The 22,374-nt window shown below is 46.7% G+C and overlaps 1 protein-coding gene across 1 annotated transcript in view; it reads right to left on the bottom strand.

The window, feature by feature from the left end:
• ITGA1 (integrin subunit alpha 1) overlaps window positions 1-22,374 on the bottom strand; it is a 795,992-nt gene that overhangs the window by 184,122 nt on the left and 589,496 nt on the right. The window contains exons 14-15 of the mRNA XM_069221693.1: window positions 18,372-18,629; window positions 8,465-8,595 (exon numbers count right to left, since the gene is read on the bottom strand). Of these exons, the coding sequence (XP_069077794.1) occupies window positions 8,465-8,595; window positions 18,372-18,629 (389 nt within the window). The remainder of the gene's footprint in view (window positions 1-8,464; window positions 8,596-18,371; window positions 18,630-22,374) is intronic.

Below are 22,374 nucleotides of genomic sequence, written 5' to 3'. Positions count from 1 at the left end.
CAACTGACCATCTGTGTGTGTTATTCCCCAGATGTGTGACTTCCCAGGGCCTGTAACATAAATGCTTCAAGCTGGCTGCAGCACTCCTTTTTCCATCCACTAAAGTAGCACTGTGTGAGACTGTGTCTCAGGCCTGCCACTGCAGCCTTCAGGCAGTTTTAAACTGCCATTCTAACCTGACCAAATAAACCTAATGCCAAGCATAAACCTTCCTTTTTAAAACTTTTAAGTTAAGCTAAGGTAGGGCATAAATGCTCATAGGGAAGGGACATGTGTAATTAGGTTTTACATGTCCCGGCAGTGAAAAACTCACGGAGCTCCCAACCTTCCTAGGCTAACTCTCCCATTGACTAACAGTGAATTACCTTATTCCACTTGGGAACAAATAGAGAATTACTTCTTCTGCTCATTTGAACTATAATTTAAACTCATCTTTAATGGTAATGTTGAATTTTAACTTACTGTTCTGGAAATGCCACTTTTAGAAAGTTGTCATTTTTCTGCCTAAACCTGTGTCCACCTCCTTCTGGACTCCTGAAGGTGCCTGTCATGTCACTGGCAAATGCAGCCCATGCCTGGGCCTGTCTGCCCTTTGCCGAGACAGATTGGAGCCAGAACGAGTAAAAGAAGGAGAACTGACTATAAACAGTTAAAGTTAGCCAAAGAGGGCTACCGCTACACATAGGCTGGCACTGGGTGGAACCCTCAGTACCTCTTTTCAAAATTGTAAAGGATTTTAAATTTGTTTTCCTTAAAACTGTAATGTGATACTGAACACAAGTACAGGATCCCACCACTGCTCACCAAAAATGTTGGAAAATGGGTTATTGGTAAGGGCAGGTAGGTACCTACACTTAGCAATGGGCCACTAACCTCCACTTTGGTCCAGTTAGGTCTCAGTAAATTAAACCCAGCTCAACCCTTGTTAGCTTGGCAACGAGCAACAAGGCTTAACTTAGGAGATAGAGTGTAAAGCATTCAAATATCACAAAACAGTAATTAACACAGGAAACAGTTTAAAAATCTAAAACCAATTTATAAAAATAGATTGTATTTTTATCTTTAAAATTACACAAAAAAATAATAAAATCGGATAAGGAGAACCGGAGATAGGAATTTTAAAGAATTATTATTTTTTTAGCGCCTAGAAACAAAAAGCGCCAATCGGGTCATCTGGTTGCACCTCGACCAGGGCAAAGTCAAAGTTTAAGGCCGACCGCGATGGAGCCCTGCTCAGCTACAGCTCGCGGGAGGCCTTGGTCAAAAGTTTACCTTCGGACTTAGTCTCTTTTAGGAAGATTTTCTTCAGCGAGACGCACCTGCCAGTCCAATCTGACCTCCTGGAACTCTTCTCTGCATACGTGTCGCGGAAGCCCTCGGTGGAGATTTTTCCCTTTGGACATAGTCATTTTTTCGAGGTGAAAATCCTTCGACCGGGGTAAACCTGGATCTTGATCTGACGTCCTTGGAGCCCTCCTTGGATACTCTGGCTGGGAGGTCCCGGTCAACTTTTAACCTTCTGACTTAGTCTCTTTTTTGGAGATTTTCTTCAGCGGGACGAACCTGCAAATCAGGCCGGATCGCGGTTGAGGCAAGCCGGCTAGAGTTGCTGCGGCAAGTCGGTCCCTCTATGGGGCTTTTTTTCAAAAGTTCTCCAAACTTCTGGGGCTTCTCCCAGATGTTCTTTTAAGATTCTTTTGGGGTCCACAGCTCACACCAAGGGTCCGGAAGCTCTGAGATGATCCTTGGGGGGTGTGGACTACAATTCCCAGATTGCATCTGCTGCAAACTCCTTTTTGGCCACTGGAGAGTGTTCAGCTGGTTGATTTCTTCAGGAGTTGGTGCAGGGGACTCTGGTTAGCAATTTTTCACCTGTAGCAAACAGGGAGTCCCTCCTTGAACCAGTTAAAGCCAGGCAAAGTCCTTCTTGTGGTGAAGCCCAAGTGTGCAGCTGGTGCAGTCCTTCTGAGCGCAGATTCCAGATGCAGGCCAGGGGTCCAGCAGGGCAGTCCTTCTTCTTCTGTAGTTCTTCCTGGTAGCGATGTGGTAATGAACTGAGGTGTGGGTGCAGGTCTGCTAGTTTTATCCTTGCTTCTGGGTGAAAAACAGGGGGGTCCTGATTCTCCAATCAGGTGCAGTGTCCTTCCCCCTGTGATGACCACTTTCTGGGAAGTGTTGCAAAAATCAATCCCAGGAGGCAACATTCTTCAAAAATCTATCATGGCTGAATCTGATTTTGGAGGTTACATCTGGCTGAGCCCACCCACTGGTGTGGCTAAAAATAATAAACGCACCCCTCTCCTGCCCTCTCCTTATCTAATCAAGGGGGCACCTAGTTGTCTGGGGTTGCAGGATGTGGGGGTGTTGCTGGGTTGCTCCAAATGTCCTCCTCTGCCTTTGAAGACCAGTTTGGCAGTCCTCCCACTTCCTGGCTCACCATCTGCTGAGGGGAAATTCCCTCCCACAGGCACATCTCTTTGTGTGAAGCCATACGTCTTCACACCTCATCAAGGTAGACTGGCCAGGCTGCCAGAGGCTGGCCAATCAGAGCACAGCAGTAAAAACAATGCAGGGCTGCAATTGGCAACTTTTCAGGTAAAGTTTAAAACTCTTTACCTGAACAAGTTATATTAAATCCAACAACTGGAAGTTGTGGGATTTATTATAACAATTAATTTGATACCAAACTCTTGGTATCCATTACTTAAGGGGACTTTTAAAATTGAAATAAAGTATCCCCATTCTAGCCTATGAAGGCCATCCACTACAATGAGGGAAAAACAAACGTGGCTGTTTTTACCTCACCAGGGCTTATAAAACTATTTTTATAAGGTCCCTGCTTATAGTTACATGGCACCCAGCCCTAGGGGCACATAGGGCACACCTTCGGGGTGACTTATAAGTAAAAAAAAGGTAGTTTAAGATTGTGGAACTACATTTAATTCCAAAGTCGAATTTGCATATAACTTTAATTTAAAAGCAGCCAGCAAGGCAGGCCTGCCTTTAAAATTACACTGGGCACCGCAGCAGTGCACCTATGGGTGCACTACCTATGCTGTGGTCCTTAAACCTACATGCCCTACCATATACTAGGGACTTATAGGTAGGTTGACTTAGTCAATTATAATTAGCCTAGTTTGCATATTGATTTTACACAGAGCACAGGCCCTGGGACTGGTTAGCAGTACCCAGGGCACAATCAGAGTCAGGAAAACACCAGCAAAAAGTGGAAAATGGGGGCAAAAAGTTAGGGGGCCTCTGCAATCAGCCCTGTTTTCTCACACCTTGCAATATCTTTTACATGTAATTGGGATCAGATAGAGGTATGGAGTTTGGGGTCTTTGAACTCACAATTTAAAAATACATCTTTTTGGTTTTTGAATTGTAAGTTTGAAAATGCCACTTTTAGAAAGTGGGCATTTTCTTACTTAGCCATTCTGTGCTTCTGCCTGTCTGCCTGTCTACCTGTCTGTCTGCTGATTTTGGTCAGGAGATCGCTCCCCCACGTCCGCAGCACCACCAAGCTGTCCCCTTGTCCTTGACCCAGCACACGCAGCCGATCGCGTGTTCAAGGCCCTCCACCACCCGCAGGCATCCTCCTGCGCCTCATCCCTGGTGCCTAGTGGGCTCTGGTAAGCGTCACTAGACTTGTGCATTTGTGCCTTTTTCAAGTTTGTGACTCGTTTTCTGTGCCTTTGTGCCTCTTTAACTTTGTGACTCGCTTTCTGTGCCTTGAACTATTGTGCCGCTATTGTGACTCGTTTTCTGTGCCTTTGTGCCTTTTTAACTTTGTGACTCGCTTTCTGTGCCTTGAACTATTGTGCCGCTATTGTGGCTCGTTTTCTGTGCCTTTGTGCCTTTTTAACTTTGTGACTCATTTTCTGTGCCTTGAATTATTGTGCTGTTCATGTTATTGTGACTCGTTTTCTGTGCCTTGAATTACTGTGCCGTTCTTTCCTCAGTTTCATTCTGTGCCTTTTTCGCTGCTTTTGCCCTTTGTGCGCTCCCCTTGCCGGCTCTCTTTGAGCCGCTTTCCCCGTCGCTGCCTCCCTGCGGCCCGCTCCCTCACGCCCTCATTTGCCGCTCCCTCCCGCCTCCCAGCTGCTCCTCCCTCCCCCCTCCCTTCTTAATGGCGGTCGCTGCGCATCCGTACCGCTGGCGCGCCGGTGGCGCTCCAGAGCAAGCCCATCTGTGCCCGTCCGCGCTTGGACCGCGCCCAGTGCCACACCCCCTGGTCCGCGAGACCCCTGCACCTCCAGACGCCTCTACACGGCCGACCAACTCAACGCCCTCAATCCAAGCCGCATCACAGCATGCTTCCAGTCCTCACCAAGGAACACCAACGGACCCTTCTCATGCCGCACCTGCAGATTCACCTGCGACAGAACAACGAAACCAACAAAGACCGGAACAAACCACCTCCACTGCATACTCCTCAACACCCGCTCCGCACGCCATCGAGCTCTGGGACCTGCTTGACTCCACCACCCCAGACGTAGCCTTCCTGACCGAAACCTAGTGGAACGACTCCTCAGCGCCCAACATCGCAATAGCCATCCCGGACGGCTACAAGATCATCTGCAGAGACCGCACCAACGGAATCGGAGGAGGAATAGCCATCGCCCACAAATCCACCCTCAAGGTCGTCATCCACACTGACGACTCCCTCAAAACCGCCGAACACCTACACTTCCGCATCTACACCGACCCCAACACCACTCTCAGAGGAACACTCATCTACAGACCCCCCGAGCCACGAGCACCCTTCAGCGAATCCCTCGCTGACCTCACCAGAACCCACACACTAACCTCAACGGATTACATCCTCCTCAGGGACCTAAATTTCCACCTGGAGAACAACAACAACACAAACTCCACCACCCGGATCGACAACCTCACCAACCACGGCCTCAGACAACTCGTCAACACACCAACCCACATCGCTGGCCACACGCTTGACCCCATATTCTCCTCAAGCGCTCACGTCACCTTCAACCATACCACCCCACTCCACTGGACCGACCACCACTGCATCCATTTCACTTACAAGAAACACACCGAGCATAATCGCACCCAACAGCCACCCCGCCGATGCTGGAGCAAAGTTACAGAAGACCAGCTTACCAACACCCTCGCCCAGAACCCGCCCCCCGACCCCACCGACCCAGACACCGCCGCCCACAACCTCACTCTGTGGATCAACGATTGCACCAACACCCTCGCACCATTCAAGAAACACACCGACAACCAAACCAGAAAAAAAGCCACCTAGTTCACCGATGAGCTCCTAAACTCCAAACGCGACGGCCGGAAGCTAAAAAAGGAATGGCTCCTCAAACGCACACCCGACAGCCTCACAGCCCACAAGGACGCCACCCGCAATCACCACCAACTCTTCAGACAAGCCAAACGATCCCACTTCAAAGACCGCCTGGACAACAACGCACACGACAGTAAAGAGCTCTTCAGCATCGTGAAAGAACTCTCCAACCCCAGCGCCAACATCAACTACATCCCTCCATCCCAAGAACTCTGCAACGCACTGTCCACCTTTTTCCACCGGAAGATCACCGACATCCACGACAGCTTCAATGCCACTCCCACGCCAGACTCCACCCCCGAACACCCTACCTGCACAAACCACCTGACATCCTGGACCAACGTCAATGACACAGAGACACGCAAGATCATGAATTCTATTCACTCAGGATCTCCTTCAGACCCCTGCCCCTACCACGTATACAACAAAGCCGGCTCCACCATCACCCTCCAACTACGGAAGGTCATCAACATCTCCTTCGAAACAGTGACATTCCCAGAAAAATGGAAACATGCCAAAATCTGCGCTCTCCTCAAGAAGCCCAAAGCAGACAAGAACGACCTCAAGAACTTCCGACCCATATCCATACTCCCTTTCCCAGCAAAAGTGATTGAAAAAATCATCAACACACAACTAACCAGCCACCTCAAAGACAATGACATCCTGGACCCCTCCCAGTCCGGCTTCAGACAAAACCACAGCATTGAGACTGCCCTTCTCGCCGCAACAGACGACATCAGACGCCAAATGGACAACGGCGAAACATCAGCCATCATCCTCCTGGACCTATCTGCCGCCTTCGACACAGTCTGCCACCGTACCCTGAAATCACACATCCAAGAAATGGGAATTCAAGGAAAAGCCCTAGACTGGTTCATCTCATTCCTCTCCGGCAGAACCCAGAGAGTCCGCTTCCCCCATTCCGCTCCGAAGCCACCGACATCATCTGCAGCATCCCCCAAGGCTCATCCCTCAGCCCGACGCTGTTCAACATCTACCTGGCCCCCCTTGCACAAGTGGCCCGACAACACAACCTCAACATTTTCTCCTACGCCGACGACACCCAGCTCATCCTTTCACTCACCAAAGACCCACGCACTGCCAAAAACAACCTCCACGAGGGAATGAAACCCAACGCCGAATGGATGAGAAACAGCCGTCTGAAACTGAACTCGGACAAGACAGAGGTCCTCATCCTCGGACCCACCCCCTCCACTTGGGACGACTCCTGGTGGCCCACCGCGCTAGAAACCCCACCAACACCGACTGACCACGCTCGCAACCTGGGCTTCATCCTCAACTCCTCCCTTACCTTGTCTAAACAGATCAACGCAGTTTCCTCCTCCTGCTACAACACACTCCGCATGCTCCGTAGAATCTACAAGTGGATCCCGTCAGACACCAGAAGAACTGTGACACAGGCCCTTGTCAGCAGCAGACTGGACTACGGCAATGCACTCTACACAGGCATCCCAGCAAAAGACCTACTACGCCTCCAACGCATCCAAAACGCCTCCGCCCGACTGATCCTCGGCATACCACATCTCCCACCACCTGAGAAACCTTCACTGGCTCCCCGTGGACAAGAGGATCACTTTCAAGCTTCTTACCCATGCCCACAAAGCACTCCACGACACCGGACCAGCCTACCTGAACAACAGACAGCTTCTACACCCCCACCCGTCAGCTCCGCTCCTCAAACCTCGCCCTCGCCGTCGTTCCCCGCATCCGAAGAAAGACCTCCGGCGGCAGATCCTTCTCATACCTCGCCGCCAAACCTTGGAACACCCTCCCCACAAACCTACGACAGACCCAGGACCTGCTCACCTTCAGAAGACTCCTCAAGACCTGGCTCTTTGATCGGTAGCGGCACCCCCTCCCCCCCCACCCCCCAGCACCTTCAAACCCTCACGGGTACGTAGACTGCTTTATAAATCCAGTGATTGATTGATTGATTGCCGAATACACCTCTGGATTAGGATGACAGTTGGGCTATTTGTGCATTCACTCTAGACAGTAACACAAAGGGAGCTGAGTGTGTGTCCTGCACATCCCAACTCTTTCATATGAAAGAACACCACACCATGGATGTAAATGGTTTGTGAGAAGGGTTGTGGTGTGGCCATATGTTTTAATGAATAAAGTGCCAACAGCCATATTTTATATTAATATATTTCAATGTCCATGATATTATAAAGGAACTCGGCCTTTGGCCTTGTTCCTTGCAAGAGTCACAGAACTCCTCAGTGATTTGAGATATCCATATATGACAGGAAGTACTTTATACCATATATTCTCTGTTAAAGGCCCACCACCCTTGTTATAGCCTTAATACAAATCGAGAGCATACAAAAGAGGTGGGCTGTCCCCCACCCGTTAATGCTCTTTTTCCATTTAGGAATGTCTATTTTACTTTGGCACAGTCACTTGAGTGAAGCCTTGGCAAAGTTGAGGTGGGGCCCTTAGGCTTATCTAAAGTGAACTCAGTGATTTGTGGCAAATGTGGTGTTAGTACAACTTTTCAGAATCAATGAAACTAGAGTTAATTTCACAATATATTAGTAATGTGCTATCCTTGCGAACACACAGAAAAACACATTTGTTGGGAAGATAGACTCATTGGTAGATCTCATGCATTTGAGGGAACTGCCAAGCCCTTCTCACAAACAAAGTAATAAAAGAGAGGGAGAAAATGTTATAACGGGCAGCACATTGGATTGGTGCAGGGGCCAGAAGCAGGGCAATATTCAGAGATAGGGCCCACATTAGTCACAATGCATCCAGTATCCCTAAAACAGATAAGTGCAATACAATAGTATTTTGGTACAGCTTATGTATACTGAACATAACATAATGACTATCAATGTACAGCTTTCATAAAAAGGAGACATATGTGCTTCTTACAATCAAATAACAACTCGTGTCACTCAGATATTAAAATGAAAATAACTGTAAAAACATAGGAAATACCTTTCTACACAATGAGAAAAACAGAAATCACGGTATAGTCTTTATATGATCAAATTAAGTAAGCGGCAAAGTATTAACCACTTACACAATAAATTTATCTCAAATACAGATGAGGGAAGCCATAGAATATCTGAAATATCCAGACTTCTAGTGACATTTTTAAATACTACTCACCAGAAGAGGGCTGCACCACCGAGGCCACCGATGGTTACATCAATTAGACCATCGCCATTCAAATCCATCTTCCCATCAATCGACTGGCCGAAGAACTTCACTTTGTCACCATCACCACCTGAAGGAATTCTCTGTCACAACAAAACAACACAACATGGCTTATCTGCAAAAAAATGTGTGCTTTTCTTATATCATTGAAGACACATTTTGAAACAAGTAGTATCTTGCAAAATGTCATGCAGCAAGGAAGTAAGACAAATTAAAATACCCCCCACTTTGAAACAAAGCTCCAATGGCATAAATCAAGCAAAGCAAGTGAGCCAGACGGTCCCTAGAGGAGCTCCCTTTTCTCTTCCAACAAAGCATCTTTTCATTTACCCTTTCACCCTTCCACCCACCCACTGATAGCCACCATTTCACCTTTATATTCTGTCATTCACTCATTCTTTCCATCAATATGTCACAATTCCATCCATCCATTTACACATCCATCTACTCATCTCGTCCTATGACTCTTCTAACTTGTTTTACCCTTCCTTAATTTCACCGTTGCTTCCTTTCATCCTTCTGACCTTTTTCACTTTTCTATCAACCCATATTTCTTTCTTTCTTATAGCATTAATCATGAGCTTCTGTCGAATGAGTTGCAGACAGAAGAGACCCAAAAAGAATTCGGATGGACCTGCTAAACTGGGGGATTCACAACACCCCTGTTATGCAGAATAATAGTTTTTTCATTAACAGAGACTGTCTTTTTTTAACCCTTTCTAGAAGAGCTCCTTTGTCTCTTCCAACCAAGTATCTATCCATTCATCCTTCCCCATTCCATCGATCAATTTCACCTTTATATTTTGTCATTCATTTATTCTTCCCATCATTCAGTCTGCCACCATTGAATCCATACATTCACAAATCCATCCACTCATTCATCTACCTCATCCACCCTATCATTTTTTAACCAATTTGTATTGAGTTTTGCCACAGCATCTCATAAACAAGTGACAATCGTATGGATCCGAATTACACATCCAAGTTTAGTGATCCCGCCCTGGTCACTGTGCATGCATGGTGATCTATCTAGTCCACAGAAGTAATTGGCCCAAAGTATGAACAAGTAAACAATATTAACTTTAGGTCATTACAGTTGCGTTTCCAGATATCGAGATTCAAAAGTAATACAATTGTCTTCCGTATGAGGGATCCTTCCTCACGTACGCTCGCAGAGATATAGGGGCATATTTAAGAAAAGTGGAAAAACCCAGTGCAGTGCCACTTTCCTTGTGTCCATAAGCACCCCCCTAATTCCACCATGTGTGTGCCATATTTAACACACAGTACACCATGGGGGTAGTTAGGGAACTAGTGTCAACATTTTTTATGCTAGTTTTGCGCTTTGCTGGGTTTACGTAAAAACATTTGACGCTAATCCTGCACAGCACCTATAGGCCCATTGAAAACAATGGTACCCTCGTTTTCTTTTCGTTGCACCTTTTTTCAGCCCCCCTAATGGGGAAACACTCCCCTTGCATACATTTTACCTGGCACAGACAATGTGGCACCAGATATTACAAAATGGTGCAATGCATGCATTGCGCCACTTTGTAAATATGGCGTGTGGAAAAAGCCACTTTAGTGCCACCTTAGCCTCAAAAAAAGAAAATGAAGCTATAGTGGCTCTAAAGTGGTGGCAGGGGCTCTTAAATATGCCCCAAAGTGTTATGTGCATGTAAAATGACATCACCCTACACTGGATTTCTATCAGTCTGTTAGGGTTCGGATTTGGGTTGAGGCGACAGGTGGAATCGTCAGGGCCTCAGAACTCGATGCTGATCAGTAACCAGGCTCTGTCTCTCTTCAATCTGAGAGATCCTCTTTAAACTCTTGCCACTCATGCAGCAGATTGTCCCAGTCTGCAGCTATGCAGGCTCAACGCAGTCCTCCGATCTTTTCCCATCGAAGCACCACTGATTCATCTTTACCCCATTTAAGAGTTGCAGGGCACCACTGCTTTAACCCTGGTAACTTGGTGGCCTTCTAATGCATTGCAATGGACCTATGGACAATAAGCAGTACCAGATCTATGAAACAGTTTTTTAGTATTTCCCCTGCTTTCATATGCTTGAACAGGCCCAGGACTCTACCCTTCATGGTGCACAGATCTCCATGCTCTGTGCGTCCATAGCCTCCCACCACAATGTCACAGCCACTGGACAGTCCCAGAGCCCAGAAGCTCCCTAGCATAGCAGAGCGGGCAAAAAAAGTGCTTCTGAGTATGTGCACTGGAAGATTGTGGAAGACATACAGTAGACGTGGGAGCATCACTATTTTAGACAGTGATACTGTACCTTAGATAGTGAATGGGAGTATGCTCAAGAATGTCATTTGAGGGAGGAGAGAGGCAATGGCTCTACTAAAGTTGCCGTCTATGAGATCTTGTGTAGTATGATAAATATTAATATCCAAATACCCGAAGTTGCGCAATTCCCAGCAGAGCAGGTACTGCATTGCGGCGGGCAGTCCTGGTGGATCGGGAACAGACAAGATTTAGCCCTGTTCACTCCCAAGGCCAAAGCAGCCAGGACCTATATCAGGATGTCCCTGACCTCCAATATACCATTTTGGATGTTGCAGATGTAGATTAGTACATTGTCCGCGTATAGGGAGATGATATGTGTCTCACCTTCTAGCCGTATGTCCCAGGCCTGAGCCATTGTGCCAATGGCTCTATCATTAAGGCGAAGAGGAGCAGGGACAAAAGGCAACCCTGGTGCATTCCTCTACTGATTGAAATTGAGGCAGATATACATTGCCCAATCTTCACTCAGGCAGTGGGTTGTGTACAGAAGAGTCTGATGAGTCAATGAGACCTACCAGTGGTGCTCATGGATGTTACAGTCACAAACATAAATCCCCAATCAACTGTATCAAATGCCTTCTCCAGGTCTAATACTATACATGCCATGTGGGGCCAATGGACAGGGGCCAGTTCCATCACTCTGTGGAGAGTACAAATATTGTGAGTGGTAGATCTACAGGGGATGAAGCCATTCTGATCCAGATGGATCAGAAGGGGAAGGCGCTCAAGAAGATGTGCAACAATAATCTTGCTGAGGATTTTGTAATCTGTCCAAGCATAGACAGCAGGCGGTGTAACATCACCTCTAGTGGATGCCTGTCAGGCTTGGGGAGGGACACAAGTAATGACACTCGAGCGTCAGCGGGAGCTGACCCTCTGTTAACGCAACCTGAAATAGTTCAAACATCCTAGGGACCAAGAGGCCCTCAAAGGCTTTATGGAACTCAACTGCCAGTCCGTCTAATCCTGGAGTCTCACTCGTGGCAGCTCCCCGGAGGGCACCCCTGATTTCTTGAGCTGTGACTGGTGCATTGAGTTCTTCCCTGTCTAGAGAATCGGTAACAAGTAACAACCCTGTCAAGGAAGTCTCAGATATGGGCCTGGCGGCCCACAGGAGGAGGGTTCATAGAGATTTTGATGGTGATTGGTAAACGCTGCATGCATGTCCATTTGACTAGTTACCAGGCAGGTGGGAGTCATTCTAAGTATGGTGATGGCAGTGACCTGTATTGTGCCCCTCAGTAGCCATGGCAGAGAGGGCTGGACTTGTCTCCTGCATGCATTTTTGCCTGATTGGTTTTGACGTCTAGGCACCACAGTTGCTCAATCAGTTGGGCATGGCACTTCGTGGCTGTCACCAGAACTTGATGTGCTATGGGATCTGTGTGTGCTGCTGCTTCCAGGGACCCTAGAGATGTCTCTGTCTGGAGCAGGTCCCTCAGAGCACCACTTTCAGCACTTCTCATTCCACTGATCTGGAGGATGCGTGCCTCAGTTCTCTGTTCGGGAATGGGAGCATCTCAAAATATTCGCTCTTCCAGCATGGCCAGCTGCAGTCGCCATATGGGGACTGGTGGATGCAGTGCTTCACATTCAAGATATAACTGGACCGGGTTATGCTCTGAGAATGTTTTCACTTAATATTCTGTGTTTTTGGCCTGTAATCGGGTGGCTGGGTGACAGAGTATCCGATCTAGGTGCACATGAAGATCAAGCGGGATTGAATAATAGGTGTAGTCTCTTGCATCTTGATTAAGGGTGCACCAGTTATCTAACAGGGACCAGTATGTGAGCCATTGGCAGAGGCAAGTCATGACTGTCACTATTGATGAGGTCAGCAAGGGAGGGTATGATCGGTCTAGATGCAGGCTTAAGGCACAAATAAAATCTCCCTCAATTACTGAATATGTGCCCATCTGGTAAGGATAACAGTGAGGCACAATAAAAAGGCTTGTTGTGCTACATTTGGTGCATAAATGCTACCTAACATGAGTTGCCTGGTATCTAGCTGCTCCTCCACCAGGGCATACTGCCCTTCATGGTCTATTTCCATGGCTATGCATCAAAAGGGACCCAGAGGTCTGATCCATATAAGAGCTTCCCAGACAAAGCCTTAATATGTAGTATTATACCACTGACCAAACCAGCATTTCTATAGACACATACCTTCTCCTCAGGCTATATGTGTTTCTTGGAGGAATGCATTCTGGGTATCTCACTTTTTATATATTGCTGTATTGGGTGTTTCTTGCACGCTGTCTCCATTCCTTGGACATTCCATGTTAAAATACGCAATCGAGTCATAACGCTCTGCACAGGGAAGGGGCGAAAAGGGAACGGGGGGAAATATCACAATATTTCACAGGGCTTTCAGCATGTAGGGTAGGCAAAATTCAGGGATGAACAATGTCAAACTGCATGACCTTACAAACAAGAAAAGCAGGATGCTTAAATCCCAACCTATGGCCATCAAGGAAAATCCAAATGCCCAAACAAACAACAAACAGCTCCATAGATGGGATTCTCTGGGTTGAGTATTAGCACACAGAACTTCTTCCAAGGAGCATGTGTAAGGGGCGGGTGAAACGCCATGGCCAGGTGTAGTTCAAATAAAAAGTACATTGCCCATGTACAACTTAAGAGTGGGGTCGTCGACCCGTTGCATCTTAGTGAGAGGCAGGAATAGGAGACACTAGAGTGGATCCCCCTGAAGTCTGTACCAACACTAGTCTTACAAGCATTTGAGGATTATGGGAAGGGAATGTTGGCCAATTTATCAGTATCTCTGTGAATAGGCAGGCAGGTACTCACACTTGACTAATTACATGGCCTGTTAGGGCAATGCACAATCATGGCTGGCATGTCTTACCTGCGGTCCCCTCAGATCAAATTTTCTGCAGTCTGTGGAGTAACATCTTTGAGGATTACTGAAGTTTTTCTGCCCATAAAGGTCTCAGAAAGTGTATCCTCAGGAGTCTGGGGTGATGGGGTTCGCCCACCAGCCCACAAGGTGGTTGCAGTTGACAGACATGAATTTGTTCTTCATGGGCCATGCCATTGACTCTGGGTTCTCCATTTCCACGGTTCCGGTGTTTACCACATCTTCAGGCTCTGTCCGTTCAAGAACGTGGCTTTGGTGTTGATGGAGCCGAGGACTAGTATCAGCGCTGTTACACCAAATACCAGGCATCTGCTGGTTTGGTGAAGAAGTAGCTGGACCTATTTACCGCTGCTTTCAACTTAGCTAGAAATAGTAGCAAGTAGGTCAAGCCTACCTGTCTGAGTTGTTTCTTCACTCCCACAAAGGTAGCTCTGGTGCTGCACTCTCAGTGTGTAATCTGGGAATAGGAATATACAGACTTTTTCCGACAGTATTGGCTCTATAGCTCGATCTTCACACAGGATGGCCTCCTTGTCTCTGTAGTTCATTTGTCTGGCCACCACCTGCCTGGAATGTGCCCCGTGGTGGTTGTCACACTAGTACATGATGGGCACGTTCCATGAGATAATGAGCAGATAGATTCATAGGCACCACTGCTCGCTCCAACCATATCTCGAAATATAGCACCTGGTCTGAGCCCTCTGCCCCTTCAGGGAAGTCCATGATTCAGTTGTTGTTGCAGGGGGACCATCTCTTTGAGTCCTCCGCTATGCTCTCCAGCTTATGGACCTTGGCGGTGCGGGACCAGAGCTGCCCTTGTAGGTCGGACACTGTGGGCTGAAGCTCATTTAGGGTGTGCTCTCCACTTGCGTGTCAAGGGCAGTGAGTCTTCTTTGGTCATCATGCACTAGTCCCATTTCAACTGCCACAGCATCAACATTGTTTCATAGAACCTGCCAAGTGTCAGTTACAGCAGCAAAGAGTTTGTCTAGCTTAGCGTCCGACAGGGTTGCAGGTGTTCCCTCCAGTAGCATCACCTGCTCAATCTGTTCAATGGGCCCGGCCTCTGGGCACTCCATTGATTGGGACCCTCCTCCCCTCTGCTGTCCCAATGCTGAATGCCATATGCTGGATACCACACAAGGGGAAGCAGTGATGTTTGGTTTACGGACTGCAAGGGGGTAAGCACTGTACTTCATTGGGTATCTGGTACCTTCGGACCTACCTTCCACTTTAAAGCCTCCCACCAGCGTGGCATGCGCAGTCCTGGCAATGAAGAATCTACTTCATTATTTTGCCTTAATGAGCACCCTTGTTATGGCGTAGTGATGTTATTCGCAGGTAGTCACAACTGGGAGTCTCAGGTAACAACTCCTATCGGCTACAGTTCATCCACAGTGTGGGGGCCCACATCACCTCCAAGCCTGGCGCAGGCATAGCAAGGCGGGGCACAAGCATTCCCGGCTGCCTGCAGGTCTTGACAGAGGCAGCCACTAGGGTGAGGAAAAAGTAGAAGAGAGGTGCAGGGTGACAACATAGCCTTCAGTGAGGGGGATGAATGTGTGGCTGTTGGAAAGGACTTATGTGCTCTCTGTCGCGTTCTAGTCAACTGACACGATAGGAGGCATGCCAACACCCTCTATAACAGTTCTCGAGCAGGCTAGCTCTCACAGCACATCATAGGTTCAGCCCTCTTTAGACGAATGGGTGCATTAGATAGCAAATTGTCACCAATGTGGTGCTGTTCAGGCAATGTATTGGGGAGAAAGCTTCTCTAAAGGCATGCAGTTACTTGCACAGCTGCTCCATAATGCAGGCTGCTATTTTAGGAGGCCCTGGGTTCGTAATAAGGCCCATTTATGTTTGAAGAATTCTGGGGGAAAAAAGCTGGAAAACTCCTGAAATAGAATGTGTACTTCATTGGAAATGAATGGGGCCACACATGACAAGTGTATAGGGTGTAAGTAATTTAGGCAAGGTCACACTGCAGTAAAAGTGTGGGACTGTTTGTTTATGGACAACACGTAATTTGTGGACTTAGAGGATTTGGGTGTACTATATGGTATGGCTGGGAAGCTTATCATGCAGTAAACTCAAAAATACCATTTTACAAATTTAGGTCCAGTAAGGTACATTACCTAGCCTTAGCTCAACCCTGGGTAGCTGTGACTTGGAGCAGTAAAGCTTAGCAAATAACACAGTGTACAGCATTCAACAGCACCAAAGAATCAAATAAAAAAAGTCACAAAACAAGAAAGAAACAAAATAGCAATATATACCAATAGAGCAGATTTTTATAAATTTGTAGAGACCTTAATCATCAAAATCCACAGGAGGGTTCTGTAGATACAGATTTTAGAAATAATAAATATGTTTTATTTTAACTGCAAACAAGCATTGACCAACAAAAAGTTTGGAAACTTTTGAAAAGTTGTAAGAGTTAATTCAACAAGTCCAGCCCGAGTTGGGTGACCAACTCCAGCAGGACAGAGGGCTATAGGGCCAGTAAGGATACTTTGAGCAATTACCTAAACTTCATAGTACAACCGCCATAGACGATATTGAAGTGGTCCTGATGCTGAGGGAGGCAGGATAAAGATGTTTAAGAAGCTGTGCGGTTGATGGGGGGTAGGCTGGTCTATCCCTCAGTCCACAGGTAACTGGGGACAACTGTCCATGGATCTCATAGTTCCACAAAGTTCATGATGCAGGGTTCCAACGGCTGTCGATGCAGATGTTGTGATTCTGCAAAACATCTGGCAGGATGCAAATCTGGTGGAGTGGAGGCTGGTGTTCTTCCTGGTTAACACATCCCATCACAATCAACACCAATGGGTCCAGCAGACACGAGTACACCTTTTATCTGTCTCCAAATTGGCCTTTAGGGTGCCAGAGATGCGACTTGGGCCCTGTCAGCTGTAATGTCCCCAGTGCCATTCTTGAACATCAGCCAACAGACCTTTGGAGTCTCTGCTTCGGACTGGGCCTGGGAATCAGCTTTTCCCCAATCCAGGCATGCAGAACATTGTCTAATCAGCAGCATGTGCAGTCGCTCCAGCATCGCAGCCTCTCTTTGTGCGCTTTCCATGGCTGCAAAGTGGTCTTCTTGTACTCCTTTCAAGTCCAGCAGGTAATGTGGGTCAATGAGCCAGGTGTGCCATACTTATCCCAAAAAGGTGCCCTGAGTAGAGAATGTGGTCACTAGCCAATGGGCTTCTGGGTCTCCTCAAAGCTAGTGATGAAGTTCCTGTATATGTGGCTTCGGGCTGTCTCAGAATGCCACATTCTTCCCCCTTCAAGATGGCATGACTCTTTCTCGGTTGACAGGAGAACGCAGTCCACCCTTGAGGTGTGGCTGTCTGAGGGAACGATGACCACAGTAAAACCAGTTTGGGGTTGAGTTTCACCTCTCTGGCCATGTGTCCATGCTGTCTACAGGAACAAAAGCATCCTGGTCAGGGGTGTTGGGCCAAGCGGCCCATCAAAGGCAGCTTACCCTTTGGAGCACACCTCTGGGCTAACCCCAGTGTCCATCCTGGCAGAGGAGGTGCCACATCCCTGCTGCAGCACTGCCTTTGTTACGGAGCCTGTGAGTCATTCATACATTTGTATGCCTCTGTGAGGCTACTGGACGAGCAGAGCACAGAGTGGCAACTTTCCAGAAGTTGACTACCTATAATAGTGACATTAAGGCCCTCTTTACAACTTCAGCGGTCTTTCTCCAAGACCGCCGAAGCTGCAGGCACCAGTATACCGCCAGTGCTGGCGGTATAGCTGACTCCCTATTATGACTTTTCCACTGGGACAGCGGATGGTAACAGTGTTTCCGTCTGCTGGCCCAGCGGAAAAGTCACATCAGCATTACAGCCGGCTCGAAATAGAGCCAGTGGCAATGTTTATGTGCAGCAGGTGCAGTAGCACCCAACACGCATGCGTGATGGGGCTGTGCCTGGGGGCCCTTGCACTGCCCATGCCAAGTGTATCCGCAGTGCAGGGGCCCCCAGGGGCACCCCAAGTCCCCCTTACCGCCAGCCTTTCCATGGCAGTGTTTATCGCTGTGGACAGGCTGGCGGTTGGGGACTCATAATCCACCAGGATTATGACCACCAGGCCGAAGCCTGGTGGTATGTTGGAGGGGCCGGCGGTGTGGCTGTGGCTATTGCGCCATGGTCATAATAGCTGGCGGAACACTGCCCTTGGGGGGTGTGAGCTTCAAATTTCCTAACAATCACGCTGGCAAGTAATGTTAAAATACATGTGAATATTCACAGTGATTTGCATAAAAAAACTGCCTGGATCTACATCTAAGATCTAAAATTAGTTCATTGTGTAAAGATCTCTGACACCGCAACTGTATAGTACGCGCCATCTAAAACTACTAAAATAAATAAATATAATGGGGGTCTAATGGTTACCTGTCTTTAAAGACCAATGCGTAAGGACATTAATATTATATATTATATAGATCTTTACCTAAGAAGTACAATCACAATTGGGAGGATTTCTCAATCTTCTCTTTCCAGCTATTACATAGTGGAAATAGTCTTCTATGAGTATGCAGCCATACTAACCCTTTCCTGATTAAATGAATACCAACTAGGGCACCCAAGGTATCATGCAAACATTTTAGCACTTAAAGTAAGGGACATATCTTAAAATGCATACTCTACCTGTGCAAAGTCTTTCCTAATGGTATTTCCGCTGCCGTAATAAAAATATACTGCTCCCCGGTGATCTCCTTCAAAGGGTGCTCCTATTACTACGTCATTCAATCCATCCAAGTTGAGGTCCTTCACTGATGCTATGGCTGTGCCAAAGCGAGAGCCACATGGCTCATTTTTATTATCATTTTTGCAGGAACTGTCTTTTGAAGAAGAACAACATGGTTGCTTTAGAGGTTCAAGGCTCATTTGGAAATCAAATCTTGTCTGTGAAAAGAAAAGATAATGTCATTAAGAGCACAGCAATTAGCAAACAATAGCATATTGTGGGTGAAACAGCAAAGGTTATCACATGACCTAGGGGAACATTTCCATTGAAAACAAGGTAACAATTGTAATAGGGTCATTTTGCAGAAAGTCAGCAATGAAAATGCTAATTTAAAATTTGCCTCTGCTACTCTTTTCTGGTAGACTTATGTCTTTAACAGCTTAAGAGATTTAAGTATTTACTAGGGTGTCCAGTAACTCCTGTTACTGCATGTTAGACCTGACAGGCTTAGGGTGGCCACCCCTAACTTTTTGCCTGCCTCCCTCCACTTTTTAGATACTGTTTTTGCTGGTTTTAAGACTGCACACTTTACCACTGCTAACCAGTGCTAAAGTGCATATGCTCTCTCCCTTTAAACATGGTAACATTGGATCATACCCAATTGGACTGTTTAATTTACTTATAAGTCCCTAGTAAGGTGTACTAAATGTGCCCAGGCCCTGTACATTTAATGGTACTAGTAGGCCTGAAGCACTGATTGTGCCACCCACTTAAGTAGCCCCTTAACCTTGTCTCAGGCCTGCCATTGCAAGGCCTGTGTGTCCAGTGTCACTGCCAATTCGATGTGGCATTTAAAAGTACTTGCCAAGCCTAAAAAAACCCTTTTTCTACATATAAGACAACCCTAAGGTATGCCCTAGGTAGCCCATAGGGCAGGGTGCTGTGTAGGCAAAAGGCAGGACATTTACTTATGTAGTTTACATGTCCTGGTAGTGTAAAACTCCTAAATTCGTTTTCACACTGCTGTGAGGCTTGCTCCCTTCGTAGGCTAGCATTGGGGCTGGCATAATATATTATTTGAGTGGTAGCTGCTGATCTGAAAGGAGTAGGAAGGTCATATTTAGTATGGTCAGAATGGTGATATCAAATCTTGCTGACTGGTGAAGTTGGATTTAATATTACTATTTTACAAAATGGCACTTTTAGAAAATGAGTATTTCTCTGCACTTAAATCTTTCTGTGCCTTACAATCCACGTCTGGGTGGGTTTAGTTGACAGCTCCTTGCGCATTCACTCAGACACACCACAAACACAGGATACTCAGCCTCACTTGCACACATCTGCATTTTGAATGAGTCTTCCTGGGCTGGGAGGGTGGAGGGCCTGCCTTCACACAAAGGACTGCCACATCCCCTACTGGGACCCTGGCAGACAGGATTGAACTGAAAGGGGACTTGGTGCACTTCTAAGGCACTTCAAAGGCACATTTGGGTATATAAACTGTGCTCTGCCCCTACCAACTCAGACACTTCCTGGAGAAGGAACTTGAACGAGAACCTGGATCCTACCAAGAAGAACTGCCTGGCTGCCCAAAGGACTCACCTGTCTGCTTTTTCTGAATGACTGCTGCCTTGCTCTTGCCCTGCTGCCTTGCTGCTCTCTGGCTGTGGTGAAGAAGTGGTCTCCAAGGGCTTGGATAGAGCTTGCCTCCTGTTCCCTGAAGTCTCGGGACCAAAAAGACTTAATTTCCTCAAGAAGGACTCCTTGTGTGGCAAAATTCGATGCACAGCCTGCCAGAAACGATGCACAGCCTGCACCGCAGTGAAAATTTCACCGTACGCCGAACCGGAACGACGCAGCCTGACTTTGCAATGAGAAGATCGATGCAGCGCCAGCGTAGCAACCGGAAATTCTACGCACGGCCCACTGGATCGACGCACATGTGAGCCGGAACCACACAGCCCGACTTCCAGAGAGGAATCGATGTAGCGCCTGCTGTGCGATAGAAAATTCGATGCAACGCCCACCGGATCGACACAGCTCCTGTGACTTCGTCCTGCCAGCACAGGAAATCCACGCACCATCCCTGGGGCATCTGAAAACCCCATAACCCGGAGAGGATCCACGACGAGCGCCGGAAATCAACGCACAACCATCCCTGTGTGAAAACTAAACGATGCCTCGCCGTGTGCAGCCCGAGAAATCAACGCACATCCCTTTATTTCCACGCATCTCCTCCTCTGCGGTTCTTTGCTGAGATTTTTCACATAAACCACGTAAACCAGGTACTTTGTGCTTGAAAGAGACTTTGTTTGCTTTTAAAAGACTTAAGACACTTTATATCACTTTTACAGTGATATCCCAACATATACTTATATATACTTATTGCATTTTAATTGTTTTGACCTGCATTTATCCAGATACATTTTATATTTTTTCCTAAACACTGTGTGGTGTATTTTTGTGGTACTATATTCTGTTATTGTATGATTTATTGCACAAATACTTTACACATTGCCTTCTAAGTTAAGGATGACTGCTCAGCACCAAGCTATCAGAGGGTGGGCACAGGATACTTTGGATTGTGTTTGACTTACCCTGACTAGAGTGAGGGTCCAACCAAAGTCCCCATTTCTAACACTGCATATACTGGATTTCCAAATTTCCTGGACAAACTCTAACTTTATCAGAATTTATCACTGGACTTATAATTAAGTCCTCAGTAAATATTGATATTCAATGTATGTGCTATTAAATCTATTAAATGCTACCTATCTTGAGTTTTCAAGATAAAAATAATACTTTAAATAGCAGGACATCGACTTGGGGAGGGGTGGTCTGAACCCCAAACGAATGCATTTGTGGCATGGTAGTTAAGTCTGGGGCTGTGAGTTGGGTCTGCTATCTCTGTGTCAGGTTTTCTCCTTCTGAGCCAAAAATGAAAATTAAAGTAATGAACTTTGATGTAAACGAGAGAAAGTGAGACAAAGATACCCACTGACACCACCACCGGACCCTTCAACTCACCCTCTCCCATCAACATGAAACCACTGTATTCGACCTCTTCAATGCTTACTTCTCATTCACCTCCTTTTTTAAAAAGAGCCACTCTATGTCAATTTTACTTGCTACCGTTTGCTAAGACCACTTACCATTCCTGCACTTATTTCACTTTAAACATATCGCAGAGAGCCATACTCATGCACGTCCATCCTTAAACTTGACCCAATCTCCTACTTCGATGATGTGTTGTACATTCTCGTTTGTGACCTTTTATTAATTTGCACCATTGCAACTGTGCAACCAAGCTGGCACCAAATTGATTCCTGGTTTTCTCCCTCTTATATTTCAAAGACCCAAACGTTATAGTGTTCAGAAATATGCCCACATCAACTCATTAATTTGCTTGCCCAAATCTCTATTGTTCTGAAATGTTATCCGAATCACACCTTTTGGTTAGCCCACTCTGAGATACCATTTGCATACATAGCAGAACAATGTTGGTTAATCCCACAATAATATAAGAACACTTTCATATCCTGAGAGGTAGGTTAACCCTCCACCTTGAACACCTTTTCGAGCAAAATGGTAGCTTTTGCGTAACCTCATATATAAATTTGTTAAGTAACCATTTCAAATGGACCTCAACTAAGACCATGGCACAGCTGAACTATCTTCTCACCCCAGTCAAAGGACTAATAAAATTAATGAAAACTCTATTCTATGCTCCTCCAGGATCATGGAGGTGGTTCATCCCAGACTGTGTATCTACTTTAAGTCTCTTTTCACTCTCCTTACACATAATACAATTCTTAAACCATTTGGTACTTTGATCATCGATCCCAGGACAACATAAGTTCTCTTTTGCTCTTCCTTTGGTCATTGTCTGACCCAGATGCCCTTCATGAGCAAGTCGTATAATCCTCATCCTCAAATTCTCAGGAGGAACATGTTGGACCTGGC

The sequence above is a fragment of the Pleurodeles waltl genome, chromosome 1_1, assembly GCF_031143425.1.
Source record: "Pleurodeles waltl isolate 20211129_DDA chromosome 1_1, aPleWal1.hap1.20221129, whole genome shotgun sequence".
NCBI classification, from domain to species: Eukaryota; Metazoa; Chordata; class Amphibia; order Caudata; family Salamandridae; genus Pleurodeles; species Pleurodeles waltl.
The sequence above is the reverse complement of the archived record's forward strand: the minus strand, read 5'-3'. Positions and strand labels throughout refer to the sequence as shown.